The 23333-nt window shown below is 47.4% G+C and overlaps 1 protein-coding gene across 2 annotated transcripts in view; it reads left to right on the forward strand.

The window, feature by feature from the left end:
• The window catches only part of MED16 (mediator complex subunit 16), a 326193-nt gene that overhangs the window by 133379 nt on the left and 169481 nt on the right, over nucleotides 1-23333 (forward strand). For both annotated transcript variants that reach the window (XM_069216802.1, XM_069216803.1), the window contains exons 4-6: nucleotides 15381-15550; nucleotides 16537-16968; nucleotides 22829-22934. In XM_069216802.1, the coding sequence (XP_069072903.1) occupies nucleotides 15381-15550; nucleotides 16537-16968; nucleotides 22829-22934 (708 nt within the window). The remainder of the gene's footprint in view (nucleotides 1-15380; nucleotides 15551-16536; nucleotides 16969-22828; nucleotides 22935-23333) is intronic.

Below are 23333 nucleotides of genomic sequence, written 5' to 3' on the forward strand. Positions count from 1 at the left end.
GCAGGAGAGTGATCCCTTAAGTCTGGAGGGAGATCTTTGGTGATTTTCGAAGAGTGGAGGTCCTCTGTGGGTTTGTGTAGTCTGTCCAAAGTCCAAGCAACCCCTCAGCGGCAATGGTCGAGCCCTGGGTGCAGCAAGCAGGGTTTGGCGCCTTTTCTTGGTGCAACAGGACTTCGGTTCTCAAGTCTTGAGTCTTCTTTGTTGCTGGTCTTCTTTTGTCTTCGGAATCTATTTTCTAATTTCTTCATCCAAGGATACCTACTAAATTCTGTAATTAGGGGGCCTTTAGGGCATTACCAAGTAATGACCAATGGATCAGCTACCTTAGGGTGGCTACACCCACTCAGTGATCACTTCCTGTGGGCAGAGGTCACTTGGCTATTATCCTTCCATGCAAGATTAAATGGGGGGGTCCCCTCGCATGCAACACCTTAAGGGTGGTGCAAGCTGGGGATGAACTCTCCTCCTGTCCTTTGTGTGGTTTCCCGCCATGCTCTCGCCAAAAGTGGGGGTTTGCAAAGAGCAGGCTTGGAGATAGAGTTTCAAAGGCGGTAAGCGCTTTGAAGTTCTGCAGTGTAAGGAAATGGCTCCCTGTTGCAATTACCCCCCACTTTTTGCCTGATACTGATGCTGACTTGACTGAGAAGTGTGCTGGGGCCCTGCTAACCAGGCCCCAGCACCAGTGTTCTTTCACCTACAATGTACCATTGTCTCCACAATTGGCACAACCCTGGCACCCAGGTAAGTCCCTTGTAACTGGTACCCCTGGTACCAAGGGCCCTAATGCCAGGGAAGGTCTCTAAGGGCTGCAGCATGTCTTATACCACCCTAGGGACCCCTCACTCAGCACAGACCCACTGCTTGCCAGCTTGTGTGTGCTGGTGGGGAGAAAATGACTAAGTCGACATGGCACTCCCCTCAGGGTGCCATGCCAACCTCACACTGCCTGTGGCATAGGTAAGCCACCCCTCTAGCAGGCCTTACAGCCCTAAGGCAGGGTGCACTATACCACAGGTGAGGGCATAGTGTAGGGGCATAGTGCTCATGCACCTGTCTAAGCAAAACCTTAGACATTGTAAGTGCAGGGTAGCCATAAGAGTATATGGTCTGGGAGTCTGTCAAAAACGAACTCCACAGCTCCATAAAGGCTACACTGAATACTGGGAAGTTTGGTATCAAACTTCTCAGAATAATAAACCCACACTGATGCCAGTGTTGGATTTATTAAAAAATGCACACAGAGGGCATCTTAGAGATGCCCCCTGTATTTTACCCAATTGTTCAGTGCAGGACTGACTGGTCTGTGCCAGCCTGCTGCTGAGAGACGAGTTTCTGACCCCATGTGGTGAGGGCCTTTGTGCTCCCTGAGGACAGAAACAAAAGCCTGCTCTGGGTGGAGGTGCTTCACACCTCCCCCCTGCAGGAACTGTAACACCTAGCAGTGAGCCTCAAAGACTCAGGCTTCGTGTTACAATGCCCGTGGGCACTCCAGCTAGTGGAGATGCCCCCCCCTGGACACAGCCCCCACTTTTGGCGGCAAGTCCAGAGGAGATAATGAGAAAAACAAGGAGGAGTCACCCACTAGTCAGGACAGCCCCTAAGGTGTCCTGAGCTGAGGTGACCCCTGCCTTTAGAAATCCTCCATCTTGATTTTGGAGGATTCACCCAATAGGAATAGGAATAGGGATAGGGATATGCCCCCTCCCCTTAGGGAGGAGGCACAAAGAGGGTGTAGCCACCCTCAAGGACAGTAGCCATTGGCTACTGCCCTCCCAGACCTAAACACACCCGTAAATTCAGTATTTAAGGGCTCCCCAGAACCTGGGAAATCAGATTCCTACAACCTAAGACGAAGAAGGACTGCTGACCTGAAAGCCCTGCAGAGAAGACGGAGACACCAACTGCTTTGGCCCCAGCTCTACCGGCCTGTCTCCCCACTTCAAGAAAAACAGCGACGCGTTCCACAGGGTCCAGCGACCTCTGAAGCTTCAGAGGACTACCCTGCATCTAAAAGGACCAAGAACTCCTGAGGACAGCGGCTCTGCTCCAAAGAAGAAACATCTTTGCAACAAAGACGCAACTTTCCCGCCGGAAGCGTGAGACTTTGTACTCTGCACCAGACGCCCCCGGCTCGACTTGTGGAGAAACAACACTACAGGGAGGACTCCCCGGCGACTGCAAGCCCGTGAGTAGCCAGAGTTGACCCCCCCCTGATCCCCCACAGCGACGCCTGCAGAGGGAATCCAGAGGCTCCCCCTGACCGCGACTGCCTGCTTCAAAGAACCCGACGCCTGGTAAAGACACTGCACCCGCAGCCCCCAGGACCTGAAGGATCCGACCTCCAGTGCAGAAGCGACCCCCAGGTGGCCCTCTCTCTTGCCCAGGTGGTGGCTTCCCCGAGGAGCCCCCCCCTCCCACTCCCCCTTGCCTGCCTACTTCGCTGAAGAGACCCCTGGGTCTCCCCTTGAAACCTATTGCAAACCCGACACCTGTTTGCACTCTGCACCCGGCCACCCCCGTGCCGCTGAGGGTGTACTTTTTGTGCTGACTTGTGACCCCCCTGGTCTGCCCGCCGAAGACGCGGGTACTTACCTGCTGGCAGACTGGAACCGGGGCACCCCCTTCTCCATTGAAGCCTACGTGTTTTGGGCACCACTTTGACCTCTGCACCTGACCGGCCCTGAGCTGCTGGTGTGGTAACTTTGAGGTTGCTCTGAACCCCCAATGGTGGGCTACCTTGGACCCAACTTTGAACCCTGTAGGTGGTTTACTTACCAGAAAAACTAGCAAACACTTACCTTCCCCAGTAACTGTTGAAAATTGCACTGTCTAGTTTTAAAATAGCTTATTGCCATTTGTGTGAAAACTGTATATGCTATTTTGCTAATTCAAAGTTCCTAAGTGAAATACCTTTCATTTGAAGTATTACTTGTAAATCTTGAACCTGTGGTTCTTAAAATAAAATAAGAAAATATATTTTCCTATACAAAAACCTATTGGCCTGGAATTGTCTTTGAGTGTGTGTTCCTCATTTATTGCCTGTGTGTGTACAACAAATGCTAACACTACCCTCTGATAAGCCTACTGCTCGACCACACTACCACAAAATACAGCATTAGAATTATCTCTTTTTGCCACTATCTTACCTCTAATGGGAACCCTTGGACTCTGTGCATGCTATTTCTTACTTTGAAATAGTACATACAGAGCCAACTTCCTACAACGCCTGTCGTAAGGTCTATACCTCCTTCTAAAATGTTTCCGTCTCTCTAGACCGACTGCCCTCATCTTGTCGACTACTGAGTTCATGCTTGCCATCTCATCATTGGTGTGGGCACCAAATAAAGAGTTCCTGTTAAAAGGAAGGTTCAGGATTCGATGTTGTGCCTCCTGTTTCAACCCTGCGAGCCTCAGCCAAGAAGACCTTCTTGCGCAAACCCCATGCATGTATCCATGGGCCGCCAAGTCAGCACCGTCTTCAGCCGCGCTGATGATCTGATTGGCCACCAAACTCCCCTCTTGAAGGATCTCCTGGAAGTCTTGCCGGTCTTCCCTAGGCAATTTCTCTGCAAACCTACTTAGAGAATCCCAGAGGGATCGATCGTATCTGCCCAGAAGTGCTGAGGCACTGGAAACCTTCATTACTGATGCTGACGTACCACACATCTTTCTACCCAGAGAGTCCAGATGTTTGCTCTCCTTATCTGGCGGTACAGTTGATGATGACGCCACTGAATGTGTCTTACGGGCTGCGGCTAAAATGACCGAGTCTGGTGGAGGATCAGCCCTGAGAAATAAAGGATCCTGATCTGGGGCCTTGTACTTCTTCAGGATACTAGCTGGTGCTGAACGCAGGCTTGCTATTTTCAGAGAAGTTTCCATTGTTGGACACCTGTTTGCACTCTGCACCCGGCCACACCGTGCCGCTGAGGGTGTACTTTCTGTGCTGACTTGTGTCCCCCCTGGTGCCCTACAAAACCCCCCTGGTCTGCCCTCCGAAGACGCGGGTACTTACCTGCTGGCAGACTGGAACCGGGGCACCCCCTTCTCCATTGAAGCCTATGTGTTTTGGGCACCACTTTGACCTCTGCACCTGACCGGCCCTGAGTTGCTGGTGTGGTAACTTTGGGGTTGCTCTGAACCCCCAACGGTGGGCTACCTTGGACCCAACTTTGAACCCTGTAGGTGGTTTACTTACCTGCAAAACTAACAAACACTTACCTCCCCCAGGAACTGTTGAAAATTGCACTATCTAGTTTTAAAATAGCTTATTGCCATTTGTGTGAAAACTGTATATGCTATTTTGCTAATTCAAAGTTCCTAAGTGAAATACCTTTCATTTGAAGTATTACTTGTAAATCTTGAACCTGTGGTTCTTAAAATAAAATAAGAAAATATATTTTCTTATACAAAAACCTATTGGCCTGGAATTGTCTTTGAGTGTGTGTTCCTCATTTATTGCCTGTGTGTGTACAACAAATGCTAACACTACCCTCTGATAAGCCTACTGCTCGACCACACTACCACAAAATAGAGCATTAGAATTATCTCTTTTTGCCACTATCTTACCTCTAATGGGAACCCTTGGACTCTGTGCATGCTATTTCTTACTTTGAAATAGTACATACAGAGCCAACTTCCTACAGGCAGTAAGGCAGTGCACATTCCTGAGGGAGGAGGTGTTTGCACCTCCACCCAAGAAGGGCTTTATTCTGGGACCCAGTGAGCAGGATCTCTCACCCCAGGGCTCCAGAATCATGTCTGGTGGTGGCAGGCTGGTTGTGACCAGCTAGCAACCATGCTAGGGCAGTTAGCTTTTGCTGGGGGCCCCTCTTCGGTGACCCCTTGGAACATTTTGTAATAAATCCAATACTTGGATTTAGCATTCTGAGTTGTTTGATACCAAACAACCTAGGGTTCAGAGGTGCCATCATGTAGCTGTGACACTCGTAGTGACCAGTGTCCAGCACATTTATAAAAATAGTTGCTTAGTGAGGGGCGTGACGATGTACACGTAGTGGCGCTGACTGCAGGAACACCCCCCCCCCCAACCCCTCCCCTGGTGTCATGCAAATGGATGCTAATTGTAGAGGACGTGGTTCTGTGGTGTTGAGGTGGTGCAGCGACGTTGCAGCTCGAATAAGAAGGGAGAAGGCTCCAGGAGGCTCGATGTTTCTGCAAGAGCCTCCTCTTGGAGCCAGCACTTCAGGGAACAAACCCGTCTGGTCTCTGGTCTCACCTGTGAGGTGTATTCTCTGTCTCATAGTAAGAGGGGCAGAGCGCTGGAACACAGTAACGAGGAGGTTTGTTGCACTAATCGTAAACTAGCCATGCAATGACCCACGAACATGCCAAGCATAGAAGAACATACACATATATATATATATATATATATATATATATATATATATATATATATATATATATACACACACACACACACACACACACACACACACACACACACACACACACATACATATGCATACATACACACATGAATACACACACATATATATATATATATATATATATATATACACACACACACATACATATACATACATACACACATGAATACACACACATATATGTACATACAATACATATTTAAAACCATGGGTAAATATACTTAAACAGGTTTAAAGAGTGTGTGTGTGTAGTTTATTGTTATGACATAGTAGCGATACATATTTTCTAAAGAACTATACATAACTAGAAATATACACATAATCAGAAAAAATATTTATCAACATAGGCATATGCAGTCCATAGTTTTTTGAATATGGTGGTTATAAAGGAAAGAGCCAACTCTTGAGTAGTTTTCTGAAGACAAGAAAGTTATCTGTGGCTCTTATAGTTTGGGGTAAGGAATTTCATAGTTTGGCTGCTTGAACGGAGAAGGATGTACCACCTATAGTCTTTTTCTTGCATGGTATGGATTGCTGAGGATATGAAAACATAAAGGGCGGACATATACTGCCTACAGGAAACACATGTTGAGTATTGAGTAGATTCCCTTGGGATGAAGGTAGTGGTATGTACTGAACAGAATGTTAAGACCAAAGGGGTAACTATTCTAGCTGGCAGCGCGAAATGTGAGTTTACTCGGTAAATAGCAGATAAATATGGTAGATGGGTTGTGGTAGAGTGCTACTATACTAAAGGATGTTTTACTTTATGCTCCCTTTATGGCTCAGTAATGGATGATCCATCGATGTTAGATTTTATATCAGTGGAATTACCGAAGTGGCCGGCCCCTTACGTAATATGTAGAGATCTGAACTTTAACAGCTCCTGCGATGGTTTAAATGATCTAATGTGTACCAACCTCAACAGATATCAGGGATGTAAACCTAGAGTATATACAGCTCTCTATAGTTTACAAAAAGAATTAGGACTGGTGGATGTTTGGCCAAACCTGTGTGCACCATACCCTGGATACACAAATTTCTCAGCTCCACATATGAAATTGGCCCGATTAGATTACTTTTTTTACGTCCCCCGAATTGATAACAGAGGCATGCATGGAATTATACCCACGGTTTATGTCATCATAACCCGCTAATATTAGAAATAAACCTGGAGGGCTCCAAATGTAATAGGAGGCGGTGGACCTTCGAGAAAGGGCTTTTGAAAGATCCAGAATACCACCACCATATGAACATGTGGTTGAAGAAATTTGTTGAAAATAATAGGGGGACCGCCCTAGGGGAGATTGTATTTGATACCTACTTGGAGAAACTTTGAGTTTCAGTGTTAGGAGCACACCCAAAGTCTGATTAAGGAAGCATATTCAAAGCTCAGAGGCAGAAAATCAACTCACGCTAGCCATCGAGGGGGGCATGGAGGCGAATATTGCCTTACAGGAGATCGCTATTGTCAAAGCAGCAATTCATGAAATCTCTGTAAAAAAGGTTGCAGAAAAATACCTCTCAAGGTGCACTTATTGCCATGAATATAGCAAGAAGGTAGGCCGCCTTTTGGTGGTACGAGCTCGCCAAAAGGTAGGTGATGGTATTATCAGAGAAATTGAAGACCCACAGGGAAGGCTTGTTCTCAATCCTGAAGAGATTATGGAAGCTTTCCATATGTATTATGAAGAACTCTCTTTTAAGTACTATAGAGGTAGGCAGAATCATGGAGTGGGAGCAGGAGGCACTGGGGGATAGGATCAGGATGGAGGAACTCGAGAAGACTATTCGGGGACTTCCCACTGGAAAAATCGCGGGAACAGATGTAATCACCGTAGAATTTTATAAGTATTTCAAGACTCTATTGCTGCCTGTAATCTTAGAACTGTTTACCCCCAGGTGCAACAAGGTGGCAAAGCTCCCCCATCCTGGGCATCTGCTAATATAGTAGTATTTCTGAAAAAGAAGAAAACACCACAAAATCCTAGCTCATATAGGCACATCACATTAATAAAAAATGATACTAAGATCTATTCTAAAATGTTTGCATCACGCCGATCTAGTGTTATTAAGAAATTAGTCACACAAAATCAGCACAGGTTTGTTCCCAGGAGGGATACCACTGACCACATTAGAAGAGTCATTACGCTGTTTGATGCAACCAGTGTGACTGGAACACCTATGGCAGTGGCAATACTATATGCGGAAAAGGCCTTCAATAGGGTGACCTGGGACTATTTGTGAATAATCTTGGGGATGTATGGATTGGGAGATAAATTTGTGATGGCAATAAAAGCGGTCTATGGGCATCTGAATGCTCAGATACAACTGATGGGAGGGCAATCGACATTATACGAATTGGGTGTGGCACCAGACAGGGGTGTCCATGCTCCCCATTGTTGTTTGCACTGTACATTGATCCCTTGCTCAGGCAGCTAGAAAAGAACCCAGACAGCTTACCTGTCAATAGGTATGGATGGGACACCAAGACATTAGCCTATGCAGATGATATAGCTGTTATAACAGCCAACCCGGACGAAGCTCTGAGGGCAATTGAGAGGGTGGCAAATGATTTTGGAGAGTTCTCTGGGTATTTATTGAACAGAGGAAAAACCCAGTTGTTTGTTAATAAATACACAACTACGTACGACTCCCGTAGAGTGGACCATGCAGGATATTTAGGTATAGACATAGCCCCACTGTGGAACAGGGTGTTAGTCTAAACCGGACGCCGATTTTAGAGAAAGCTAAACAAGATTTCAGCAGATGGAACAACTTGCACCTGTCTATAATTGGGCAGTGCAATATGATCAAAATGGTATTCATTCCTATGGTGCTGTATCTGTTTCGGGCAGTTCCCCAGGACTTTGAAAAGTCATGGTTTATAGCAATAGATCACCCAGTAACAAGATTTATTTGGGCGTATGTAACTGTAGAAGAGCTAGTAAATATTTGTCCATACCTAGAGAGAAGGTGGGATGGTCCTCACCAATTTTAAAACTATACCTACTGGCAGCTGCCTTACAATATATGTGCCCATTGATAGTAAGCAAAAGAGGCATGTCGGGCAGGATACCAGCCAAATATATACAAGTTCTTATTTGGTTCGATCTCTAATTGTGGATTGTTGTCAATGGTAGAGCCCAGCTACTATAAGAAAGTGTGGTTTAAGGTATTAAAGGCTGCTTTTAAATGTTGGAACCCCTTGTAGAAGAAAGCAGGACTTGGTAGGTTTAACCAGTATACGCCAACATACAATAACCCCTCCCTCCCAGAGATATTTAAGGATCGCTGCCTTGCTAAATGGGGATTGCAGGGGGTTCAACAGCTTGGGTATTTTTATGAGGGAACGGAGATAAGAACATTTGAGGACCTCCGAGAAAAGTAAGGGATTTTTGAAAATATTTGCAAATAAGAGATTTTTTATATAAGAAAACTGGCGGGCCGGCGGGGTTCGTAAAAAAAACAAAAAAACAACACTTATGGAGTCGAAAACATGCTGAGCCCAGTCGTCAATAAGCTCTTTGTATTCAATACTCATATCAGAGCAACCTGATGATCTCGAGAAATATAGCAAGAAGTAGGAAGCTAGCTTAAACAGCAGAGGCATTACATTTCACGAATCCCTGGAACTTGGTTGTACTATTTTCATTTCATCAGCCCTTCAGGCACAGCATTATAAGTCAGTATATGATCTATATTTTACTCCATCTAAATTAGCCAAATCGGGGAGGACGGTGGGGACTCACTGTCCGAGATGTCATGCATCTGGGGCAGATCTTATGCATATGTTTGCTACCTACATAAGATTGGAACCATTAAAAATGGACATCAAGCACTTCTTAAAGGTGGTGGTAAAAAACGATGTGGCGCTTACACCGGATGTTATGGTGTTAGAGTATCAGAAGAAGTAGGAATGACAGGACCCAAAAAATGTTTTATCTTTATGTTAATGGCTGTCATTTGAATGTGTGTTGGATCTGCATGGCTAGACCCACAACCTCCTTTATTTCAGCAATGTCTGGGGCGACTCCTTTCTATATACCATCTGGAGATGGCACTTTATCAACGTAAGGGGAGAAAGGCTAGGTGCAAGGGGCAGGTAATATGTGGGCTCTTTGGGGACTGGATCAAGTCTAGGTAGTACTTTCCTGCCCTGCCTCACTCAACATGTGAATGGATTAGATACTCTTACTGGCAAAATAAACTGCATTTGATTCTTTTTAGACATGTATTAAGCACAAAGCACTTTATTCTGAATATATTGTATTATTGCTGTACTCATGGGATTTTTTTTTTTCCTTTTTTATGCATTCTTTTTTCTTCTTCCCTGTGTCTATAATGAATTGTTTCTCATGCATCCAATAAAAATATATAAAAAATAAATAAAAAATAGTTTCTCTGTTCATTTATTATATCCCAGATGTGGCAAGGACACAGTAGGGGCATATTGCTCGTGCACCTTTCCCCACACATACAATATAGTGCACCCCTGCCCTAGGGCTGGAAGGCCTGCCAGAGGGATGACTTACCTACAATGCATGCAGTGTGTAGTGGACATGGCACACAGGCTGTGCGCCATGTCGAGTTTGTCTGTCTGATAGAGACTTCTAGTTGCAGAATTTTCCCCCAGCCGTCAGACTGGATCTGGAGATTTTTCTATGTGCAATACCCTTGCGTGTAATTAGGTTGTGCCAGTCAACTTCGTTGATGTTGTTGCCACTGTGATGATGTCGGGAGTAGTACATAGATGCCATCTCTGCGCAGTGACATCAGTTCTTTTCTTTCCGTGCACGGATCCAGAGAGAGCTACCCTAGTCATTTTTTGACTGCTGTGACCTTTTTGTTTAAGTTTTTGATGATTATTTGTTGTATTGAGATGTTCCTGAAGACCGGCCTCAAACCTTGCGAGCATGACCACGACCCGAAGTTGTGCTCCAAGTGCCAGGCCATGCACCTGAAGGCCTTGAGAGACCGGTCCCTCCTGCTTATGGTGGCCTGGTGCTTGACTCCGCATCTGTCCCGGTCTCGCTCGAGAGGAAGGTCTTGAGACCACCACTTTTCCTCCTCGAAGTCTTTGGGTCAAGGTAAAAAGAAGAAGTTGAAGAAATCTTGTCATCCTTAGAGCCTGCTTTTGGATATGCTCTGTACCACCCCGAGTTTACTGGACCCGAGACAACCCCTGCCCAATTAAAGGAATTCTGTGAGGCCATGCGCCTGATGTTTGGGCCCAAGGGGTTCATTGGAGGGTCTTCGGGTTCCGTTCCGGCCACCGAAGTCCCCTCCGGATCCGCTTTTGGATCCGTACCAACGCAGATCATACTATCGAGACCTTCCCTGGCACCAGATCGAATGTTGATGCTTCCGCTGTATCGCGTTGACCCGATCCATATCCCTAAGACTCAGAGTGTGAACAGCGTCAGGCAACACTGCCTCCTCCATGTTGGATTCTGACCGTTATTGTTATGGGCTTGAATTCGGGGAAGGATTGGAGGGGTCCCTAGACCCTTATGAATTCCGGGATGATCCTAGCATGGACTGGGCACAGGAGTTTGGCGAGGCCAGTGGTCTGGGTACCTCTCCACGCGCCGGCAGCTGTCTCCTCCTACCATGGCTACGATGGAGGGAGCTACTTATTCCTTGGTGGTCAGTAGGGTGGCTGAGATCCTCATCCTTGAGCTGCCTACTGTTCAGGTCAGGTCTAATCTCCTGACGGAGGTGCTTCAATCAGGAGCTTCCACCTTTGAGCCTCTTCTTCCATTCAGTGAAGCCCTCACTGATGTTCTTTTGGGTACTTGGTCAGACCCAACACAGGGGCTTCTGTGAACAGGACATTTTCACGCTGCCATCGGCCTGCCCCGAACGACCCTAAATTCCTGTCCCAACACCCACGTCTGAGAGCCTTGTTATACAGGCATCCTCACCCTCTGGCGCATTCCCTTCTGCACTTCCAGATAGGGAATCAAAAAGGCTGGACCAGTTTGGGAAGATGTTTTCTTCCTCCAGTCTGGCGCTGCAGTCAGTGAACACTGCATTCCTTTGAGGCCGTTATACTCACTCTCTGTGGGATACGATCGCGCAAGCCTTGCCGCAGATACCGATGATAGCGCTTGCTGTAGTCTGCCAAGCTGTTACTGATGGGAGAGATGCGTCAAAGTTCACTATCTGATGTGGGCTGGACACAACCGACTTTCTGGGTAGATCGGTTGCAACAACAATGGCCTTGAGACGCCACACCTGGTTATGAACCTCTGGTTTCTTAGGGGATGTCCAACAGACACTTATAGACATGCTCTTTGATGGCTCCCGTCTCTTTGGAGACAAGGCGGACTTGGTGCTGGAGAGGTTCAAGGACTCCCAGGCTACGGCTTGGTCCCTCAGCCTTTCCACTGCCCTTCCTCCCCAACAGTCCTCCTTTCGCCTTTGTGGCCACGTAAGGGGCTCCCTGTCAAGTCCCTTTCCCAGTCACTGTGCCACCCTGCTGTTCAGCTGCTGCTCCCGGGGACGCAGAATCCCACATGGTCGTGGGACAGGGAACCAGAGGTCTGCCCAGTCCACCCCTGCACCTGCGGCAGCCTCCAAACCCTCCTAGTCCGTCCCATCAGTTAGCGGCAGATATTTACCATCACCTGCCCCACTAGGAATCCATCACCATGAACAGGTGGGTTTTGCAGATCGTTCTACTTGGGGCTACTCCCTTCCCTTCGAGTCTGCCCCACCAGCCATGCCTCCATCATTCAGCCGTATACCGGAGGATCAGTTGGCACTTCTCCGCCAGGAAGTTGTGGCTCTCTTGGCCAAGGGAGCCATAGAAAAGGTCCCTGCGCCAGAAGTAGGTCACGGTTGTTATTCCAGCTACTTCGCTAGTGCCCAAAAAAGACAAGGGCTTACGTCCTTTCCTAGACCTTTGGGCCCTCAAACTCTTCCTCGAGAAGGAGAAATTCAAAATGCTCATCCTGGCACAGGTCCTGTCTGCCTTGGACTGAGGAGACTGGATGGTAGCGTTGGACTTGCAGGATTCTTATTTCCATATTCCCATCCTGCCTACCCACAGACATTACCTGCAATTCGTGGTAGGTCCTGAGCACTTTCAATTTACTGTGCTCCCCTTCATCCTTAGCCCCCTTGGGTGTTCACGAAAGTGATGATGGTGGTTGCAGCTCATCTGCGCAGGTTGGGGATTTCAGTATTCCACCTACCTCGACGGGCTTGCCCCAGAAATTCATCTCCCACCTTCAGACAACGGCGAAACTCCTGCACATGCTGAGGTCCACTATAAATGTGCTGAAGTCACACATGACTCCCTCTCAGGCCCGAAACTACAGTGTCCAGAACAGCTCCGATGAAAGGGAGTGTCTATCTTCCCGAAAGGCGAGTCCAGGATATTCAGGCTATGATTCTGATCTTTCAGCCTCTGTCTTGTGTTTCGGTGGGACTGACTTTGAGGCTGCTGGGCCTCATTGCCTTCTGCATCCTGCTAATGACACATGGCATATACAGGCTCTTCAGTGGGACTTGAAGTTCCACTGGGCGCAGAATCAGGGATTTCTCTCCAACATGGTCCAAATCTTGGAGGGGACTGCGAAAGACCTGCAGTGGTGGCATTCGAATCAGCATTGGGTCAACGAGAGATCCCTCTCCTTTCCCCCAACCTGATCTATCTATAGCTACGGACGCGTCACTTCTGGGATGGGGCGGTGTTTTGCTTCACCAATGACCGAGATGAAACACTCATGCACTGACAAAAATCTCTGAAATACGCTTCTTAGTCTAAAGAAGACATTTATTAAATTACTGTGTAAGGTTCTTAAAGGAAGATCAGTTGAATTGAAAGTGCACTGTAGGAAGTTGGCTCTGTATATACTATTTCAAAGTAAGAAATAGCGTGCACAGAGTCCAAGGGTTCCTCTTAGAGGTAAGATAGTGGCAAAAAGAGATAATTCTAATGCTCTGTTTTGTGGTAGTGTGGTCGAGCAGTAGGCTTATCAGAGGGTAGTGTTAAGCATTTGTTGTACACACACAGGCAGTAAATGAGGAACACACACTCAGAGACAATTCCAGGCCAATAGGTTTTTATATAGAAAAATATCTTTTATTAGTTTATTTTAAGAACCACAGGTTCAAGATTTACAAGTAATACTTCAAATGAAAGGTATTTCACTCAGGTACTCTAGGAACTTTGAATAATCACAATATCATGTACAGTTTCGAACAAAAATGGCAATAAGCTATTTTAAAAGTGGACACTGCAAAAATCAACAGTTCCTGGGGGAGGTAAGTATTTGTTAGGTTCACAGGTAAGTAAAACACTTACAGGGTTCAAAGTTGGCTCCAAGGTAGCCCACCATTGGGGGTTCAAGGCAACCCCAAAGTTACCACACCAGCAGCTCAGGGCCGGTCAGGTGCAAAGGTCAAAGTGGTGCCCAAAACACATAGGCTTCAATGGAAATAGGGGTGCCCGGTTCCAGTCTGCCAGCAGGTAAGTACCCACGTCCTCGAAGGGCAGACCAGGGGGGTTTTGTAGGGCACCGGGGGGGGGGGGGGCTACACCCTCTTTGTGCCTCCTCCCCGTGGGGAGGGGGCACATCCCTAATCCTATTGGGGGAATCCTCCATCTGCAATTCTAAAAGTCAGTCACCTCAGCTCAGGACACCTTAGGGGTTGTCCTGACTGGCCAGTGACTCCTCCTTGTTTTTCTCATTATCTCATCCAGCCTTGCAGTCAAAAGTGGGGGCAGTGGCCAGATGGGCGGGCATCTCCACTAGGTGGGATGCCCTGTGGCGCTGTAACAAAGGGGGTGAGCCTTTGAGGTGTTACAGTTCCTGCAGGGGGAGTTATGAAGCACCTCCACCCAGTACAGGCTGTGTTCCTGGCCACAGAGTTACAAAGGCACTCTCCCCATGTGGCCAGCAACATGTCTGGTGTGTGGCAGGCTGGCATAAACTAGTCAGCCCACACTGGAAGTCGGGTATGTTTTCAGGGGGCATCTCTAAGATGCCCTCTGGGTGAATTTCACAATAAAATGTACACTGGCATCAGTGTGCATTTATTGTGCTGAGAAGTTTGATACCAAACTTTTTAGTTTTCAGTGTAGACATTATGGTGCTGTGGAGTTTGTGTTTGACAGACTTCCAGACCATATACTCTTATGGCTACCCTGCACTTACAATGTCTAAGGTTTTGCTTAGACACTGTAGGGGCATAGTGCTCATGCACCTATGCCCTCACCTGTGATATAGTGCACCCTGCCTTAGGGCTGTACGGCCTGCTAGAGGGGTGACTTACCTATGCCATAGGCAGTGTGTGTTGGCATGGCACTTTGAGGGGAGTGCCATGTCGACTTAGTCATTTTCTCCTCACCAGCACACACAAGCTGGCAAGCAGTGTGCATGTGCAGAGTGAGGGGTCCCCAGGGTGGCATAAGACATGCTGCAGCCCTTAGAGACTTTCCTTGGCACGGACCTATAGTGGCATTTAAGGGTTCTGCCAATTGTGCCAATGCATCAGAACAGTTTTAGAGAAAATGATCTGGCCCAGGGTACCTGGTTAGCAGTGGCCCTGGGCATTAACAACTTTTAGGCTACATCAAATATCGGGCAAAAAGTGGGGGCTAACCATGACAAATGAGGCCTTTTCTTACACAGCTTCTGCCCAGAGTGCTGCTAATTCGCTCAGCGTCTGAGCATGTATATTCCTCTGCTGGCTCCTTGTGCCTATGCCTTTTTGTTGTAGGTCGTCGGCAGGCTTTGCACCCTTTTCCCTGGAGTGCAGGCATCTAAGTGATCACACGCTACCCACCTGTCCAGCATGCAGCTCACTTCCACACATCTCTGAATAATTTTTGTCTGGAGCTTCCACTGACAAGCGATGAATGTGTGCCTCCTGCTTCTCTGCAGCCTGCACATTTATGCACCTTTGTGGTCTGTTGTACTTTTGGCAGTACATAATCTGTTATCCTTTCTCTAGGGTCCAGGCTGCTGTCGGCGGATGGTGATGGGCATATCAAGTGTTGGGGGATGACTGATCATTTGGCCAACAGCTGGGAGAACACTGTGAGCAGCGGGGTAGAGGGAGACCCCATTGTTGCCCTTTCCTGGTTACACAATGGAGTCAAGCTGGCATTGCACGTGGAGAAGGTTTGTAATGCTGGATTTGTGAAGAGGACAGTCTTGAACATGCCTCAAGCCGTTTCTGTATCTGTAACCAGCTGAATGAGCCTGAGTGACTTGGATGTCTGTAACCTCAGGAGTGGCTGTGTGTGAACTCAGGGACCTGAGAAGTTTGGATATCCATATCTTGAGTGAGAGCTTTGTCTGTTCCCCAATTGTGTTCAATATATGTAACCTCACTGATGACTCTGCTGTCTGTCTGACCAGAATTTGTTTTTCTGTAATCTGGGGAATGGTTCTTTTGTCTTTAACTTATAACTGGTTGGATATCTGTAACCTTGCTGATGGCTATGCAATCTCTGACCTTAGCATGTGGGATATCTGGAACATGCTCCGTGGCACTGCTCTCTCTGCCTGATTCAGCTGAATGTCTGTAACCTGTGTGATGTTCTCGCACCTGTGATGGGACGCTGTTGGATATTTGTCCCCTGTGTCTGTGTGTTATCTCTTCTGTTTGCAGCCAGAACGTATTTGATATCAGTGTCTTGAGTGAGTGCTGTGTACTGCATTGTAACTCCAGCTTTTTTAATGAATGCAGTCTAACTGTTGCTCGGCTTTCTGTGAGCTGAGTGTGTTTGATATCTTTGCCTTGAGTGAGTGCTCTTCTGTCTGTGACCCCAGCCTGTTGATGGTCCTGCTCGCCTAAAGCTTAAGACTGTGGGATAGCTATGCCAAAGCCTTTCATTGTACCTTGGTGTATATTGAAGGATAGCTCTGATGAGGCCTCGTAGTGTATATTTGTGTAAATTGTGCAGTAAACATGTTTGGTTTTTGTCACCTATCCCTCCCATATGTTTTGAGCAATGTTCTTGGTTCTACCTGCTGCACTCCTACCCACGCTGCACTTTCACCTGCTCTGAGCAGCTACGCTTCCACCCACTTCTACTGAACGATGTTCACTGTGCTCTTTTAGGCATTCATCTGGTTTTTCTTGCCTTTTGTCCCTGTACCAGTCTGGCGCCTCAAGCTTTGGTGACAAGTTCTCTCGGGTGAAGTTCTCACCCTCCCTCACACTTTTTGGTGGAAAGCCCATGGAGGGTTGGATCGCAGTCACCATCAGTGGCCTGGTAACTGTCTCCCTACTGAAGCCCAATGGACAGGTGCTGACTTCCACAGAGAGCCTGTGTCGCCTGCGGTGTCGAGTGGCTCTGGCTGATATTGCATTTACCGGTGGTGGCAACATTGTCGTGGCCACATCTGACGGCAGCAGTACATCACCAGTCCAGTTCTACAAGGTGTGCGTAGGTGTGGTGAATGAGAAGTGCCGTATTGACACCGAAATCCTGCCCTCGCTCTTCATGCGCTGCACCACAGACCCAGTGCGCAAGGACAAGTACCCGGCAGTCACACACCTCAAGTTCCTGGCCCGAGACATGTCTGAACAGGTGAGCTCATTTAGAATAGCTGTATGGATAAAACCAGTGCAATGTTTTTGGGTTTGAGAGTTTGGAATATCACCTAAGCTACCTCTGCCTCAGCTGCATCTTCTTAGATGGTGGTGCTCAGTGTGTATGTGTCTATTGCTTGCTTCTTCAGTAAGGATGCCTGGGGGATTGGCCATCTCTTGGTGAGTCCTCTGTCCTTAGCTGAACCACTGATGGTTGAGAGAGCTTTTCCTAACCTCAGGAGAAGAAGGTACAATAGTACTTAAGTCTGGGCATTGGCAGAGCTCTGTGTGGCCACAGAACTGGAAAAGGGACTGAAGCAGAAAAGAGTTGATGTTTTGATGAAGCGGTGGGTCAGCATCAGTACTGGGCGAAGGGTCGCAGCAGGTAAGTCGTGGATCCCTAGGTACGCTGTGTGTGGGCCACAGTACTGAAGAATAGGTGGGTGCAGCAGGCAACTGCATTAGCAGAACTGCAAGTCAGACACAGTACTCAATGCTTAAAGCTCATCAACAAAATTTGTACAATGGGTAGTTATATGTTACACTGGTAGACATGTCTACAACTTTCAGTACTGGAATGAGAGATGTGCTACCAGGAAAGCGTGCAGGATTTTGGCAGAGTGCGTGGGGCCGTCTTGGGTTCAGGAAGAGTCCAGTGCTGAAGAAAGCCCTGCCCTTTGTTGCAGTACAGAAGCCGTTGGCCATAGGGAAGGTAGTTCAGTAAGTGGTGCAAAACTTGAGTGCGTTTTACACATCAGAGGTTAGAATGTTGCCACCTCTATTCTGCAGCCACCTTATCCTTTTTAGGAGGGCATAACAACTTGTGTGTGCATACATCTGCAAGCGTCTCTAGGAATGAAAGAAGAGCCTGAAGGGGTTGGTGTCCTGTGGTCATGCATGGTTTATTCAGCCCTAACTCAGTCCTCAAAGTACTGTGACAGAGGTCTGACAAATAAGTCTACAATATTCTGGGATTGATTTGATTTTTAATTTGTAAAGCTCTGCATTTACCAATGGGCATCAAGGCTCTGTAGGGATTCATCAGTGTCACAGAACCAAGAGCCTTATGTAGAGGTTGCCAGACGGGATACTCTGTCAAAACTTGGTAGACATCATATCTGTCTAATTAGAAGTGCCATAGGGTATAGCACTTGTAATATGGTGGAGGGGACAGCTGCCAATTTGTGACTGATTATCCCATCTTCCAACTCTAAATAAGGTCTTACATTTTCAAAGAGTTTAATAGGTGTTCAGCCAGTTCCCTCCTTTTGGTTGTCTAGTCTGATGTTACCTGGGAACGATGCCTGAGAACAGAGATCCCAAAACACTTCATCCTACCCTTCATCTTAAAAGACACACACAGATGAAATAGAGTGCAAGGTTTTGAGATCAAGGTCTCCACCACCTGTGGATCAAACCTCCATTGGAAGATTCCTTTGAATACATAGATGCTGTGACAGAAGCCTGCTTGTCCCGCCTCTGTTTCAGCCTGGGAACACGGGTACCCAAAGCAGCCATCAGTACATCCAGTACTGAGGCAGTAAACCTCTTTTCGATTGAGGCGTTTGAATCAGTGTTTATCTGTGCCTCCAGGTAAACTGTTTAATTCTGCTAACGGGCAGTCTGAGTATTCTAATATAGAGCAAACCTTCCACCTTTGTTTTTCAGACCTGCGGATCCAGTGGACACTTCTTGTTTTCCAGCAGTGTCTTTAGTTTTTAATGTGCTTCAGAGCTACGTTAATAATCCACTTTCCCTACCCTTGTTAAAACCTGTACCTCCTCCTTTGTGAAGGGACCTGGCCAATATCTGCTCGTCCCAGGAGGTTTAGAGTGTCTGAACTGCTCAGCAGATTAAATTAAGAACATTCTGATCCATTTTTCCACAATCTGACTGTGCTAAATTGACAAAATTCCCTCATCTGCCTTTGACCCTGGCACAGTATCATCATAATACTCTCAGCCAGATGTTATGAGCGAAACATTGTTGGCCAGATATAGCGACAACAGCCAGGAAAGGAGTATAAAAGCAAGAATGTTTGTTTATACACTACATTTGTGTTTATGCAACTGCATCAACGGCGAGTATTCGCATCTCTCTGAGTTCCTTTTTAGAGGGCATTGGTGATCTACAACCTGCTACAGTTTGACCTTGCTTGACGCTTGTGGCTCAGTACTCCTTTTGTACGTTGTAGTGCAGTGTCTACTGCTCTTGTACTTATAAACACCAGAGACGAAAGGGGGAAGGCTTTGGAGAGAGGAAGAACAGTGGAGGACTGTACAGTTTTGTGGGGTCCATAAATGCAGCAGGTGAGGTTGGAAGAGAAATCCAGGGTGACATCAGGTAATGGTTTGACAGTGACTTTGACATGGGGTCGGATCTGTGGGTAATGAGAGCCTGATAGAGTTGAAAAGTAGGAGGCGTAGTGAGAGCAAGTAGGTTTAAGAGAGCACATGAAGCAGGGCTCCTTTCCGTGTCTTCATCATGAAGGTAACATTCCAGGTATGGTAAGTTGGGGGTCTACTGGGAACGAACATTCTCAAACCTGGGGACTTGGAGGCCCAGAATTCCAGAGTTCTTGATGGGGTCCTGAAGGTCAGCCCTTATAGTCTCCCATCGTGGCATTCATGCTGGTTTTTCAGACTACTCACCTTAGATAAATACACTTTTAGTTGATATAGATGAGACCAATGTACCTAGTGGTTACTGTGAATATTTGACTTCTCTGGACCTGTGTTGAACATTCAAGCTTGAGACCACCAACCATAACTGGGGCACTTTGGTTTTTTTGAAACATGAAAATAGAACAGTTTTTAGGGCATGCAACCTTTTAACGCTTAATTCACATGTGTAGGAAGCTGGCCTGGTGTGTGGTGCGTACCTAAGGTACTTATACCTTATACTAGGTCCAGGTATCCCGCTTAGTGAAGTGTAGGCAGTGTCTTGAAGCCAGGCTCTCTAGAGGTAGCTGTGGATGAGCAACCAAGACTTTTCTAGATGAGATGCAATACCACTGTAGTAACAAAGCACTTACACACATGAAAGAGAACACTCAGTTGTAAACAAATAAAGGTACTTTATTTTTGGCACAGATTATCACAAATCACTAGACAGGTGACCCACCCTTAGGAGGTAAGTAACACACTAAATATATACATTAGCAATCATAAATAGGCATAGAAAAGTTTAGAAAAGAGTGCAAATCGCAATACCCAACAGTGACCCTAGGGGGAGCACAAACCATATACAAAAAAAATGGAATGCGAACACAAGAGCCCAACCTAGGTAAGTAAATAAAATGAGTAGAGGGGTGCTGGGAGTACTAGAACACCACAGAGGTATGTTACACAGTACCCCCCTGCGACGAAGAATGCAGTAGTAAATCACTGGATTTTCTCCAAACCACCCAAAAGGAGGACCAATAGAAAAAGAAGACACCCAGACAAGACTGCAAGAAAACCAGCGGTGGATTCCTGAAGGAAGAAGACCTGTGGAGAGAGAGCACCAAGTCCAGGAGTCACAGTGGAGTCCAGGAGTAGGAGCTACTACCCACCCAGCTGTACTTGCAGGGGTTGGTCGACCGTGATGAAGAACAGGTCAGAGGTGCAGCTCTGGAGCCAGAGAAGAGTTCCTGATGGGTGCAGATAATGTCCCACGTTGGAAGGAAGATTGCAGATGGTTATCGGTGCAGGAATTCCACCAACAAGCCTTGGCAAATGCACACTCGCAGTTAGTGGAAAAGGGATGCTGCCGAGGACCAGCAAGGCCCTGGAAGACTCAACCCAGGAGGGGGGAGTCACGGGGGACCATCAGCATCGCAGAGAGTCCACAGGAGCAGAGGCAGCACCCACAGGATGGGGACAAAGGAGTCGCAGAAGAAGCCCACACATCACTACAAAAGAGGATCCCGCACTGCAGGAGAACCACGCAAGAGGCTGTGCTTTGCAGGATGGAGTGCTGGGGCTGGAGCTACACATCGCCTTAAGATTCCTTGAAGATGCAAGCAAGCCTTGGCAGCTGCAAGAATCGTGGTGCACTGGGGTTCTGTCCTGCTTGGGAAGGCAAGGGCTTACCTCCACCAAAGTTGAACAGCAGGCAGAGAGGACCAAGAGGATTACTGTGGACCACCACCTATGATACAGGATCCACGCAGTTGAAGATGAGGGGAGATCCACACAGCTGGTCATCGCTTGCTGTAGGTGTCTGCGGTTGCAGGCGAGTGACTCCTTCAATCCAAGGGTGATTCCTTCTTCTTGTGCAGGCTGAAGAGTTGCATTCTTCCGCGGATGCATGGTGAGGGAAATGTTGCACAGCTGGCAGGAGACGTGGAAACAATGTTGCAGAAGAGTCCTTTCTTCTTAGAGGCAGCTTGTCGGATCCTGGAGGTTCCAGTCAAAGTTCTGGAGGCCAGAAGTTGAAACAGACTGCAGAGGAGTCCTGCTGGAGTCTTGCAAGCCGAATCCCAGAGAAAGACTCTAAATAGCCCTGAAAGGGGTATTGGTCACCTAACCAGGTAAGCACCTATCAGAAAGGGGCTCTAACGTCACCTGCCTGGCCTGACCACTCAGATGCTCCCAGAGTTCCCTGCTAACCTTGGAAAGAAGATGGCAGAACCCAGGGACCCCCGGGAGGAGCTCTGGGCACCCCCCTGGGGTGGTGATGGATAGGGGAGTGGTCACTCCCATTTCCACTGTCCAGTTTTGCACCAGAACAGGTACTGGAGGTCCCTGAACTGGTGTGGACTGGTTTATGCATGGAGGGCACCAAATATGCCTTTCAGAGCAAACCAGTGGCTTGGGGAGGCTACCCCTCCAAAGCCAGTCACACCTATTCCCAAAGGGAAGAGGGTGTTACCTCCTTCTTCCACAGGAAATCCTTTTTTCTGCCTTCTTGGGCTTGGTCAGCTCAAGCAGCAGGAGGGCAGAAACCTGTCTAAGGGGTGGCAGAAGCTGGGCTGCCTGGAAAACCCTGTAAGACTGGTGGTAGCAATGCTGGGGGTCATCTAAGGAGACCCAGAGTGCATGGAATCATACTTCCAATACTTGCAACAGTATTTGGGATATGATTCCGACATGTTTGATATCAAACATACCCAGGTTCGAAGTTACCATTATGTAGCTGGACATAGGTAGTGACCTAAGTCTAGTACACATGTAAAATGGCGTCCCCACACTCGCAAAGTCCAGGAAAATGGATCTGGAGTTTCTGGACTGAGAGGGCCTACCATAGGGGCGACTTATAGTGACCTGGTGCAGTGACCTGTAGTGAAAACGTGTGCCTGCACCCGTTTCATGCAGGTTGTAGTGGCAGGCCTGTAGACCCCTTTGCATGGGCTCCCTATGGGTGGCAGAATAACTGCTGCAGCCCTTAGGGATCCCCTGGAACCTCAATGCCTTGGGTACCTAGGTAACATACACTAGGGACTTACATGGTGGGACCAGTATGTCAATTGTGGGAAGAAAAAGTTATAATTTAGAGGAGAGAGCAAAACTACTTGGGTCCTGGTTAGCAGGACAACAGGCAGAAAATGGGGGTAACCTTGTCAAGAAAGAGAGTACTTTCCTACACCATGCCTGTTTTCAAATGATACTCTGAATCACTGTACTCAGAAACCATTGTTGAGATGCATTGGCAGTGGTGCTTGGGGTCTAATTTGTGGAACATTGGAACCCCCTTCTGTATCTGTTGAAAGGCACCAAAGCCCCTTTCACACACAGATTATTTTCCTTCCTCACCAGTGTTTGTGGTAATTGGTTCTTTGAGTCTGGTTCATGAAAGTGAGAAAGGTGAGCTGTAGCGTTGAAATGCAAGGTGCTCACCATCCCTGTTCGTTTTCTCAACTTTTTCCTGTGTTGCAGGTACTGCTTTGTGCTTCCAACCAGACAAGCAGCATTGTGGAGTGCTGGTCACTGCGCAAGGAGGGCCTGCCCGTCAACAACATCTTCCAGCAGTTGTCTCCTGTGGGTGAGTCATGTAGTAAAGAATGTTTTCTGTAGAATTTGAAAAATGGAGATGGGGTGGGACTGATGTCATGTGGTCCTTTTGGAGCTTCATGCTGGAGAAGACTTATTTGTTCCAGTAGACCGGAGTAAAACGGTGCAAAGGAAAGAGTATGAGAAGATACCCACAAGTCCTCGCATCCCCACCGCGTTTCATTGTGGCTTGCATTGGTGATGCCCTTGTTGTAGACATTACATATTGTCGAAGCTTTTCCCTGCCTATGTGGTGTCTGGTGAGTGGAGGAGTGGTGCACTCTTGCTGTCTGTGAGGCACCCAAGGTTAGCACTGGTGATGTCCCTGTTGTACATGTTGCCTGTTTGTAGGAAAGTGCCCTCTTTCTCTGCATGGTTACCCCATTTTCTG

The sequence above is a fragment of the Pleurodeles waltl genome, chromosome 12 (genome assembly GCF_031143425.1).
Source record: "Pleurodeles waltl isolate 20211129_DDA chromosome 12, aPleWal1.hap1.20221129, whole genome shotgun sequence".
Classification (NCBI taxonomy): Eukaryota; Metazoa; Chordata; class Amphibia; order Caudata; family Salamandridae; genus Pleurodeles; species Pleurodeles waltl.